Source organism: Macrotis lagotis, chromosome 5, assembly GCF_037893015.1.
Source record: "Macrotis lagotis isolate mMagLag1 chromosome 5, bilby.v1.9.chrom.fasta, whole genome shotgun sequence".
Lineage (NCBI taxonomy): Eukaryota > Metazoa > Chordata > Mammalia > Peramelemorphia > Peramelidae > Macrotis > Macrotis lagotis.
This window is the reverse complement of record NC_133662.1, coordinates 262405068-262417700: the sequence shown is the minus strand read 5'-3', so window position 1 is coordinate 262417700 and position 12633 is coordinate 262405068. Positions and strand designations below refer to the sequence as shown.

Sequence of the window (12633 nt, the reverse complement as noted above, 5' to 3'; positions counted from 1 at the left end):
GCATGGGGTTGTCTTTATGAGTTCACTTCTTGTCTTGAGACCCTTCGGAGACAAAGGAGTTGGTTATAGCTAGCCCCCAATTTGCAGGTAGATTGTGTTCTCCAGGTTTGGTTCTCTGCTCTTTGGCAAGTCTAGAATTCAGAGGGCATAATGGTGGTCAGCTTGGTGTGGGGGTATGGTGTGATGGGTGGTAGAGACCAACAAACTATTCCTTTGTCAAGGATTGCCATATTAAAAGAAAAATATTTAGCCTATCTAATTTGTTAAAGACTCATTCAAGTAAATCACATTTTCCAAAATCTTGTTAAGGATTCATTTTGCTTCTGGTGCCATGGTCCTTCCTCTCACTTAAGTCATGATCATAGGGTTCAGATATCATGCCTTGTTAATGACCTCCTTTCCTCTTTTCCCCCTAGGTCAGTGATGTCAATGATGATGTCAGAAGGGCTGCGGTCGAATCCCTGGGGTTCATTCTCTTCAGGTAGGAGTCTGCCTAATTCTCAGCACTTTGCTTGTTTCCACATGCTTGGTCTTGTTTCTCTTCTGAAGTCACTCTGAAGTCAACAGGAAGGGAATAAACATTTATATCTCTTCTCCTGTCTTGTGTGATTGTGCCAAGGGCTCTACAGTTGTGATCTCTGCGGATCCTCACGACCACTGGAGAGAAAGGTGCTGTTGTCCCCATTTTAGAGAAGAGGAAACTGAGGCAGGCAGAGGTGAAGGGATTTGCCTAGGTCATCCAGTTCAAGATTTGAACTCAGCCCCACAACCGCCTCAAATACAAACACAAAACCAGAAAAAGGAAACTCCACAGCACTTCAGGTCATGACCTACAGACTCCCTTAAGGCCTCCCTGCTGCTGGGTGGAGCCTCTTGTTCTGAAGAAGCACTTGTAAAATAAGGGCTTTCTTCTTGAGAGTGAAAGTCCAATAAATTTTGGGTTTCAGGTGGAAGCATAGCAAAGAGAGACTCATTTTTCCATTTTATTGAGACCTTTGCTAGATCCCTGAGGTCCCTGTGGACATCTCCAGGTCCCTACAAAACCCCTTCCTGCTGGTAGGATGACATGGAATAGGCGGACTGTTGTTTCTTATGCAGTGCTCTAAATCCTCAGAAGCTTGGGGAGGGTGGAAACTGCAGGTAGAATGGCCTGTATGCTCCTTGGATGGGGGCTGGGCTGCTGTGTCTTCCTCCCCTGAGACGAGTAGGGCAGGGAGGTTCAGACACAGCACCGATTCTGCAGTTTACATTCCCACTGATGCCCAAGTGAACCTAGACAAGGCCATGACTTTTCCTTTAGCCTCAGTCTCAGTGATACGCCAGGGGTGAGCATGTCTGAGCCTGGCCAACTAAGGGAGGAGTTTGGACACAAAGACGAAAAAGAAAGAGGCTCTGTCCGGAGAGAACCTAAACAGACTTAATCCAGGAGAAAGAAATGATGTATAGATAAGTCAGTATGATGAGCTTCTAGGTGGTGCAGTGAAGAGAGCACTGGCCCTGAAGTCAGGGGGACAGGAGTTCAAATCCAGCCTCAGACACTTGACCATGACTAACTATGACCTTGGGCAAGTCACTTAACTAACTACCTCTCAGCCAGGGCCATCTCCGGTCATCCTGATTCCTGTCTGGCCACTGGACCATATGGCTCCAGAGGAGAAAGTGAGACTGGAGACTTAACACAGCCCTTTCATCACACACACACACACACACACACACACACACACACACACACTCTCTCTCTCTCTCTCTCTCTCTCTCTCTCTCTCTCTCAAAACCAATTCATGTGCTTGTCATGGCATCACCTCCCTGATGTCATGGTCTTCAAGAACAAAGGACAAGCATCATCATCATCATCATCATCATCATCATCATCATCATCATCATCATGAGCACTGTAATATGGGGACAAAGGAAGTAACAGTCATCCCAGGATGTCAGGAAAGACTTCGTGGATGATAGTTGGACAGACAGAGATTACCATGGTGGCAGAAATCCTCACATCATCATTTCAGTGTCTCAAGAGGCCTTGGGGTGTTCTAGAGTCTGCCCCCCCCCCCCCCATTTGACAGACATGGAAACAGACAAGGAAGTGAAATGAGTTGCCCAGGGTCCCTCAGAGAGCCTCTTAATTAAGATGAGGACTTTGGGAGTCCTGTACTCTGTCCTCTGTTCCATTTCCAGGCAGAGGGAAAACAGGAGTAAGATGGGTATTGAGATGAACGAGAATCAACTTGTGTTGGAGTGGTGGCCCCAGTTAAGAAGCAGCAGGCATCTGACTGCTGGGCCTTTGGGGCAGATGGAGAGAGAGAATCCCGAGGGTCCCAAGCTTGGGCTTGATTCATTGGGGCAGGCATTGCAGGTTAGGGACAGCCTGTTCCTGCGCTCTGTGATATGGAAATCTGCATTTTGTAGGGCAGGTTGGAAAAGGAGGCCAAGGAAGTTGAGGGAACCAGCTGGGAAGGTGCTGGGGGAGTCCAGGCAGGAGGTAGGAGCCTCCTGAACACAGCTCAGGGACAAACAGGAGAATTGATGGCGCCAAATCTCCAATGGGATGTGGAGGAAGAAGCAAGGAAAAAAAAGGAAACCCAAGTCTTAAGTGTTGGGAGGCCCTGTGGTCTTTAAGTCTCCCACTTGAGATAAGACTTCCCTTTATGGTTTTGAACATTGTCTGTGCTTGAAAATTTTAGTAACAGGGAATTCACCTCCTTGAGATTGTTGGTATAATCATTGGTAAAGAAAGTTCATTCTAGTTCTGGGTCAAAATCTGCCTCTCTGTCGTTTCTACCTGGGGGTTCTGGTTTCCTTTGTGGAAATAACAGAAAACAAAACTCTTCCTTTTTTGTATTCAGTTCAGTCGTCCTGTGTGAGAGGGAGGTAGGGAGAATGCTTGAAGAATGTTTATTAATCATTAAGTACCAAGGGGGATTGGGGGAGGGGAGACAGAGACAATCAAGCCTTTAGAAAAGCCACGGTGCCCCAAAGACATTTAGAGAAACCAGAGTCCTACAAAATGACCTGGAAGGTCCAAGGAGCCCAGGCTCTGCTTGGGGATTAGGAGGCAACTTCTTTCTGGGTTTGAAAGGACAGTTGGCAAACTAGGGTCTGAGCTTTCAAGTCAGAGAAAGCAACGTGACCCAAAGTAAAGAGATGGGACAGAGGAGTGTGAATGGAGGCCAGCAATAAGTTCAGTCTGGTTGGAGCACGAAGCTCCAGGGGAGATCCTGGGGTGAGGAAGGTTGGATGATGGCCCAGGAACTAACCCTTCATTTGGAAATAGGGAGCTACTGCAGCAGTAGAGCAAGACTGCGTGAGGAAGATGAGTCCAGCTGGATGGTGATGATGGATGGATTAGGTGGAAGGAGACAGTTTGGGACAGTGCCGCAGTGGTGGAAGGAGGTAGAGCAGGCTGGACCAGAGCGGTGACGACAAGGAGCTTGGGAACTGGGAGCCATCAAGGGGCAGTGGGAAGCTGAACACTCAGCCTATGTTGGGGAAGGTCACCAACCATTCTGGTCAGGCCAAGCTCAGAGCCCAGCTGGGTTTCAGGCCTCTCTTACAGTGTTCTGAAACCTTGAATTATCAGTGTGTTTTGTTTTATAGTCAAAGCCTTCCCAATTTCTTTTCCAGTGTACTTTTCAACTCAGTAGAGATGGAGCCTTCCCACTTGTACTGTGTGCTCCCTCCTCTTTCCTTCCCTTACTCAGAGCTCTCCCCTTCTCTAGGCATCCAGGCCCCGTTCCTTGGGAACAGGATGATCTGGAGGACCCTGCACCGTCCTGGCTGCTCTTCTCTGGAACCCTGTAGCCCATTAGTGTTCTTGACTCAGCAGGTCAGATATGTTCTGGCTGGGCCAGGGTACGTCGGGTCTTGACCCTCAAGATAGCCTTGGCTTCTTGGCTGCCACGTCATCCTCAGGCTTTATTCTCAGCCCTGTCACTGATGTCTCTGGGCCTCAGGCTTCCTATTTGTACAATGGTCTTTCAGTCTGAAGGAACTTTCCAACTCTTCCAGATGGTGGCTCCTTTGTCTTAGGATAGGTTGGATCCCTCTTCTGTTCTCAACTCAGGGAGGCTAGGCAGACTGTCTCTGCCCTGGGGCCTTGCTCAGTGACCAGCATGGAGTAAGAAGCAGGGGGATTTTCTGTGTTTTGTTTAACTGTTCTTTTTAAGGGAATCTGGGCCCCACTGACCAAGAACCATAGCTCTAGTCCCACGAGGTTGCACCCTCACTGGAGACCCTCCTCTAAAGAGTTGGGGTTCTTGGCAGCTCACCCACTGTCCAGAAAGGTTGGTAGTTTGTCCTGTACTCTGAGGGCTGAGTATAACTTGACTGGCCAGCGACAGATTCTCAGCTCTCTGACTCTTTGACAAGCTTTTTGTTGTTAGTTCTGATTTCAAATCACTCTTCAAAAAGTGGGTAATAGAAGATTTCCTTTCAAGTCAAGCTGAATGTTAGCATAAAGTAAAATCAGCAGATGCAAATTTATTTTGAGTTTTGACTGCCACACCAAGTTCCTGGAACTGGACATGCCGCCTCACTCAGCTGACCCCCTTGTTCCCCTTCCCTGGGTGATAGAGGGAGATCTGTTGTCTGCTGTGGTTCTACTAGACCCCTCATAAAGAGGCCCAGCTGTAGTTCATTGGTTGATTGAACATTAATCCTAAGTGACTCTCGGTGATTCTGCAGGATGTACTGTACTGTGTACTCTCATCCCCCAGACCCTGCTTCAGGATTCTTGTGGGCTGTCAGGTTGTTAATCTGGGCTGTGGTGCTCTCAGAAGCAATGCTTCTGCCTCATTTCTTGTAAGAAAAGGAATTCCCAGCAATTTTATCTTATTTTTAAACAAATTCTGAATACAAGGTCTGAGTTGCCACCAGGCCCCTCAATAAAATGCCCATCTCTCTCATTTTCTTCCCTGTCTCTTTCTCTTTTTCCTTTCCTTTTTTTTTTATTTTTTTTGCAGGGCAGTGGGATTAAGTGACTTGCCCAAGGTCACACAACTGGATAACTACTAAGTGTCTGAGTTCAATTCATTGAACTCAGGTCTCTTGACTCCAGGATCGGTTTTCTATCCCCTACGCCACCTAGCTACACCTCCTGCCTCTCATTTTGACACTGGTACAATGAGAGTTACTGAAGCTCCTTTGCTGCCTTTGGCTTTTGTGGGATTTACATCTTTCTTCCCTTTTGCTCTCTCTTTTTCTTCCTCTTCCCTTTTCTCTCCTCGCTCCTTTTTTTCTTTTCCTTTCCCCTCCCCCCCCCCCTTACAGTCAGCAGATGTCTCCCTAGAGCTGCTTTACCAACTGTTTTCTGCTTAAAAGTCTCCCCATGCCACACAATGCTGACGGGTTGCCTGTGGCCTCGAGAGAATGATCTGAGGGTGATTTCTCATTATTTGTGGGTTCTGTCTTCCCCGGGGGCATCTACATAGAAACCTTCTTTTCCTTTTCCTTTATCATTCTCTCAACATGGGGAAATTTCCATCTTGTCAACCCAGAGACCTTGAACGTGCCAGTAACAGATCTTTGGGTTTTTTCTTGTCTTTCTGTTGGCCTCCAACACTTGCCTCTTGTGTGTGTCTTCTAAAAACACTTTTTTGGACAGTTGGCCTATGACCATTCTTCTTGGACTGTTACTGCAATAAAACAACAGGCTTCTATTAAATACTTGCTGGGTGCTAAGCACTAGGTGATGCTAGAGATGGAGCCAATTGTTAAATTTTTACCATGAGTATTTGCATCTCAGAAATTGGCAAATACTAAAAATCAGGCCTTGATTTATTGGTTTGTTAATTTATTTTACTTATTTGATCTTGCCTTAAGAAAGCGATACAGGGGGACGGCTAGGTGGCACCGTGGATAAAGCACCGGCCTTGGAGTCAGGAGTACCTGGGTTCAAATCCAGTCTCAAACACTTAATAATTACCTAGCTGTGTGGCTTAGGCAAGCCATTTAACCCCATTTGCCTTGCAAAAAACCTAAAATTAAAAAAAAGTGATACAGGAAAAATGAATAATAATCCAGATTGAATTTAAAGGTGTCATTTGCACATTCTTTCCCCTCTAAAGCTGATTGTTAAACAGCACACTGATACATTCCCTAAGTTGGGGAGGAGTGAGACTTAGCAGGTGGTGAATAGAGGGCATGGGACAGCTAGCCAGTGAACTCTTGCAATTAGACCCCTCACAAGCCTGTTGGCCCCTCAGCAGATAAGGAGACAAGGCTGAAGTTTCTCTCCTTCCATCCAGAGTGGCAGAACATTGGGGGAGAAGCCCACAGAGTAACAGCTACAGCTCATGCTCCTTTCTTCCCCACTGCCCCACAGTCTCCCTCCTCATTATCCCCTCCCTGTCCCCCCACTTCCCTGCCCTGTTCTTGCTTCCAGATGAGGACAGCACTTCTCAATGGCCTGAGAGGACTGGGGCCATCCAAGGGGAATGTTTCAGGAGATTACAGACTAGTGACAGTAACTTTGGGACCTGCCTTGCTGCTTGGCTCCTAGTGAGGACTGAAGAAGTATTTGTTGATTGAGCAAAAGCCATATTTATCCAGGACCCTAAGCATTTTGGCAAAGTTATTAAAGTCTGTGCTTGGGGCCTGGTGAAAGCACAGCGCAGAAAGAGATGGCCTGCCATGGGGAGGGGTCAGCTGCACTGCCCTGGTGAGTTGTGGCATCAGTGAAGCTCCATGTTGAAGGGCTGAGGCAGCAACCTTATTCTGATTTCCAGTCTAGTGGCTTAATTTTCTGGGCTTTTCCTTGTAATAATTTAACATGTTCTTACTGGCACACTCACGCAAACTCTAGTAACAGATAAAATCTCCAGACAAAAGATAAACTCATTTTTATGGACCAGTAAGAGCTCAGATGTCCAAGGGCAGAGGAGTGTAAAAGATTTTCGATACAAATATGGGGAAGTTGTTGTGGTTATGTCACTCCCTGCTTTAGCCTGGGGAATCCCCCAACACCAGCACATGATCTTTGGTCAACAAATGGGGGCCGGGATGTCCTCATGTGTGAAGGGAAATGGCAGGCTTCAGCCTTTCTGGATGATGTGTCTGAGCAGGTTCTTTGTTCAAAACTCAATGGATTGGGGCGGCTAGGTGGCACAGTGGGTAGAGCACCAGCCCTGGAGTCAGGAATACCCGAGTTCAAATCTGGCCTCAGACATTTAATAATTACCTAGCTGTGTGGCCTTGGGCAAGTCACTTAACCCCATTGCCTTGCAAAAACTAAAAAAAAAACCTCAATGGATTAATCAGCCCCATCTTGGCACTTGCACCCATATATCTTGTCCCCAGCTCTGCCATCCAGTGCTCTTCATGACTGTCTTTCCTCTAATGGTAATGGTAAGATTTTGAAGAATGTTCTTATTAGAATCAGTGCCATTATTTAAAAACAATTGGAATCTCTGCTCACAAATTGGAAACCAGTCTTTAGTGAGCTTCTGGTGAGTAGCTGTGGACAAGCTGCAAGGGCTTTGACATGTTGTGCTTCCTTCTACATCACAACAGGTTTGGATTTGGGAAATTGCTAAATGGGACTGACATCAATACATTGGATCTTCAAAGAGCAAATGAAAGAGAAGGACAGTTCAGAAGTTGCCAGGTCTCTAGGGCTCCAGATTGCCATTTATTTTCATGCTGAAGCAGAGAAAACACCTTAGTTTGCTCTGAGAAGAAACAGTCCTTTTCCCTTGTATCTTGTTTTCTACTAAAACTTTTTGTTTCTGTGTGGACCAGTGAATAAATACAAAGTTAGACACATGACAGCTAAGTTCCTGATGTCCACTAATTGATTGAGCAGTCACTTAAGAAAATTAAGAGTCACAGCAGATGTGGCCATGGGAAGTGGAATTGTCCATCCCTTCAACAAAGGAATTGGGAAGAGAGGAATTTGGTTTCATCTAGTTTGGAGAGCCTGGAAGAGTTACCCAGAGGAGAGCTACATGAAATGAGATGACTGTGAGACAGTCGGCCTGCCCCAAAGAAGAGCTGGGTGGGGTCAATTCATTTCTGTGCCACCACAGATCCTGAGCCGACTTTGAGTGAGTTACTCAGATTGGCTGGGGGTTCTGTGGGAGGTGGACCAGAAAGTGCAATGGGCGGCTGCTCTCACAGTCTCAGTTTTTGCTGTTAGCATTTTTCAAAGTGCACATGTTTTAAGGACCATGAAATATTCCCTCACTCGTAAAAAAATGTTCAACCACTAATGTCCCAGATATTTGTTCCCTGTTGGGCTAGAGGAGGATGTATGTGATGTGTTTGCCCAATGCTGGAGAGAACAGGGAGATAGGGTCAGCTTCTTGTGCACCCCAACCCACCCCCGATGTCCCTAAAGAGGCTGGGAGAGCTTGCCTTGCTGTTGGACCCTCCATGTACATGGTGACATCCCACAGTTCATAGAGTAGTGTCCTCTGAAATCATTTTGCAGGCAAGAGGGTTTTTAAAAATTGCATTTGTATTGACTTTATTTACAAATAGATTCCTTTCCCCACCAGAGAGTCAATTTTTTATAGATTGAAAAAGGTGGGGGTGGGGTTTGAGCAAACCACCCAACATATTCCTGAGTCCAACAGCATCCACAAAATTCACACCATCAGCCCCTCCCGCCTTTGCCAAGGAGCCAAATTGCATTTTCTTTGGGGTCAGACTTTGTCATTAATCTCCTGAAAGGAGAAATCATGTTTTTAGAGAGTGGTAAAATGTTGGTGCTGTGTGAATGATCAGACCTGATTATTGCTTGGTTTTATCTCATTCTGTAACACTGGGATAACTATACAAAGGCCTCTCCCGCCTAGAGTTTATTTAATCACCATTTCTTCACAATAGCATATAGTGCATGTAACAAACTCCTACTATGTCTATGCTAGACTCTGGAGCTACCTTTCCCTTGGGGAACTTGCCTTCTAATGGGGAGAGACTCCAGACCCTTCACAGGTGTCTGAGTCAGTTCCAACCTGCAGCTAGGAAGGCCTGTGGCCACATCTTCTAGGCCGTCTTTCACCTGGTGAGCATTTCTCCTATGGAAGCCAGCTTTGGAATGTCACTGAATTGAAAATTTGTTCAATGAACAATAGGAATCCTAGACATTGAAATTCTCCAAGCTTAGTTTCCTCATATGTAAAATGGGGACAATACTTACACCATGGTCTTCTCAGCTGTTATGTGAAGAAAATACTGAGGAAACCCCAAGTGGATGTTGTGGTTGCTGATACTAAAGACCTCAGATTTTGAAAATTGGAGTTTTGATCTCATAGGAATTCCAGTGGGGGGTTCTCTATCTGAATAAATCTTAAGGATTGTAATGCTTTTGGCTCTCTTCTTGCTTTGTTCCCCCCAACATTAGCCTTGCCCCTCTCAATTTTTATAATCTTAGTGCTTTTCTCTTGGTGGCTTAGTAGAGAAGTAGAATGGCAGCATTAACATTCTGGGTGGTTTTGACTTAAAGAGGTGCTGGAAAGATAAGTCTGTTTAAAAGAATTACTCATTATTCAAATCATTTTTCACATTTGGGTGGAAGAATTTTTTCCCTCCCAGTGAGCATTGATGGTCACCTCTCAGATCAGAAAAGCCTTTGTACCACTTGACCATTTGTCACTGAAATTTCCTGTTTGGTTTGGACGTGGAAGAAATTATCTTTGTAAGTTGCTCTTTCCTTATTTGTTAAAATAGATTTCCTTCTGGCTTCTTGGCATATTGGCTTCACATTACCAAATTCTTTCTGTAACAGGCAGAACATAGATGTGAATCGGGGCAAATAATGGAGTATAGGTCTCCGAGGAGCATAACACCCACCCCACCCACCCTCCCATGTTGTTGGGCCTTGGTTTCATACCTGAAATGGGCCTCAGGCTGTATGGAAGACAGAAGTAGAGATTACCTTGACTTGGTCTAGCAACCCCTCTGGTCCTGGGAAAGCTTTGTGATCACAGGCAAATCACTTCTCAGAGATTTTCCTCTGCCTTTTTCAATATCCCATTGGCTCAGCGCACGGAGAGATCTTGGGAATCATCTGAGTCTCCTTCATTTTACAAATTGGGAAATTGAGACCTATTGGGCTTACCTGCCTGATCTGAGAGTGAATCAGTGGAAGAGTTTACACGTGCAAGCGTCCCAATTCTAGGTCCTCTGCTTTGCCCCATAGCAAGCCAACCTTCCACTTCTTGCCTTCCAGATGGGACTTTCTGATGGTCTTCAGTTTAGCTGCAGTTTGGGATTCCCAAAGTTATATATCATCTCTTGGAAAATAATCTTCCACAGCAGGTGGGTCATTTGAGACCACTGAAGCCTAAAGACCTGATGTTGTTCTCCTGTCAAGGGTCCACCTTCTTGACCACTGGCAGTGCTACCAGCCCAGTTTCATGGCATCGTCTGGACTAGGTGACATGCTGTGGGATTTTGAACAAATCACTTCACCCTGATTGCCTCATATCCAGTCATCCTGAAATATGTCTGGCCACTGGACCCAGAGGATTTGGAGGAGAAAGTGAGGCTGGGGACTTAGCCCAGTCTCCCCCCCCCCCAATCCAATTCAGGTGATTGTCATGGCATTCCTTCTTGGATGTCCTTGTCTTCTTCAAGAGTTAAGGACAAAAGGGGCGGCTAGGTGGTGCAGTGGATAGAGCACCGGCCTTGGAGGCAGGAGCACCTGGGTTCAAATACGACCTCAGACACTTAATAATTACCTAGCTGTGTGGCCTTGGGCAAGCCACTTAACCCCACTGCCTTACCAGAAAAAAAAAAGAATTAAGGACAAAAACATTAATGGTGTCACCTGAGCAGTGTGCTTTAGTCACTCATTTCATTTTGGTCCCCAAGACCAAAATGTTGGGTCATTCTCTTTGTCTCTGTAACAGATTTCACTGAATTGCTTTGTTTTTTAATTAGGATGGTGTCCTCTGCAATTAGGAACAGTGGAAGAACCTTCTCACAGAAGGGGGTCCCTGCCTTTGTCTTTTGGTTTTGTTTTATTGTTTCTGGGTTTCTCACAAAGCTTCACTTTTCTCCATTCTCCATTTAAGGAATTATTTTCTTCAGAGAACTTTTGTACCTCCTTTTCCATTGAGCCATTCCCTTTGAAATGAAGTCTTAAAGTCGATCTTCATTCTTCCTTCTCTTCAGTGAGTCTTAATCCATGAAGTGTTCAGGGTCAGGTGTCCAAGTGTCTCATGAAATGATGTTTCCTTTTAACTTTGGGTACATAACAAATCAGTTTCCTTGGAGAGAGTCTGGAAATGAGCCTATCTGAACTGCAGCATCTTTAGATCTTTTATAGGTTATTTTATATAGCAGTAATGTGGTTTGGACCTTCCATTGATGGCAGTTCATTGGGCATTGGGCAAAAAATGCATATTGTGATTCAGCAGCAACATGAACATATTTGTTTATGGTTTTTAGCATTCTCTGTTCTTTCTGGACTATTCTTCTACTGTCACTTTGCATAAAGAAGGGGCTGCTTTGACCTGAGGGTCATTATGTCTTTTATTTTCTTTTTTGATGGGCAGCTAGATTTTTTTTTTAAAAAAACACCAACTTCTTTCTTTCACCTGTGGTCACCATCTACTAGATCAGCAATGACTCAGTCTCCAGTCTTTGAGAACCTAGGGGATCCTCCTTTATTGCCACACTCTCTTCATTGATCTAAATTCAAAGAGTTTTTAATTTTCTTGACTTAGCCTATCATGACTAGAAGTGACTTTTTAAAATTTTAGAAAAAAGAGTTCTTAGTATACTTTGGCTCCCAAAGCTGAATTGAGTCTTTGTCTGGATGTGGTTTCACTTTTTCCCAGAAGATCATCAGGGCACATGATTTTGGAAATAAAAGTAATGTGTACAGCCAGGTAGGTAACTAGGTAATGGTTGATGTTTATCTGTGGTTCTGGAACAAGACCATGTCAATAGGAAGGTGATGCCATGACATGCACATGGATTGGATTGAGTGAGGGGGGACTGGGCTGAGTCATCAGCCTCACTTCTGGAACCATTTGGGTCCAATGGCCAGATAGGAATCAGGACAACTGGACATGACCTTGGATGCAAGGCAATCAAGGTGAAGTGACTTGCTCAACATCATATAGCTAGTAAGTAGCAAATATCTGAGGCTGTATTTGAACTCTTGTTCTCCTGACTCCAAGGCCAGCTCTAGCCACTGCACCACCTAGCTGCCCCTCTTAGCTAGGTAATAACATGGTGTCAAGTAATAAGGGTTTGTCTTCTGGCAGATTCACAGAACTCATCAGTAAAGCTTTAAACCAGATTTTGAGAAAAGACCTGAAGAACCAGAAGCTGTAGAACCAGCTTCTCTGCAAAATAGTATGTCACATGGAACAAAGATAAATTGGAGGAAGATTAAATCATTTTCAGGAGAACATCGTTAGGAAGAAGAAAGATCATAGGGGCAGGTCCACAATGAAGTGATTTTAGTGATGGAAGATTCTGCTCAAAGTCTCATTTCACTAAAAGCAGAGTCTCTAATAAATTTTTAGTTTATTTGAATTTTCTCTCTGAAATAAGAGGACACAGTGAGAAAAATACCTACTTTCCTTCTGAATGTAAGCCTGGGATGTGTTTTTGGATTAGGGCTAGTGATGGAAACCTGGAGAAAAGTGACTGCCATTTTGAAATATGGTTAAG

At 45.0% G+C, this 12633-nt stretch overlaps 1 protein-coding gene across 2 annotated transcripts in view; it reads left to right on the top strand.

Annotated features, from left to right (window-relative positions):
* PSMD1 (proteasome 26S subunit, non-ATPase 1) overlaps positions 1-12633 on the top strand; it is a 117459-nt gene that overhangs the window by 37540 nt on the left and 67286 nt on the right. For both annotated transcript variants that reach the window (XM_074189670.1, XM_074189671.1), the window contains exon 16: positions 417-481. In XM_074189670.1, coding sequence (XP_074045771.1) covers positions 417-481 — 65 coding nt within the window. The remainder of the gene's footprint in view (positions 1-416; positions 482-12633) is intronic.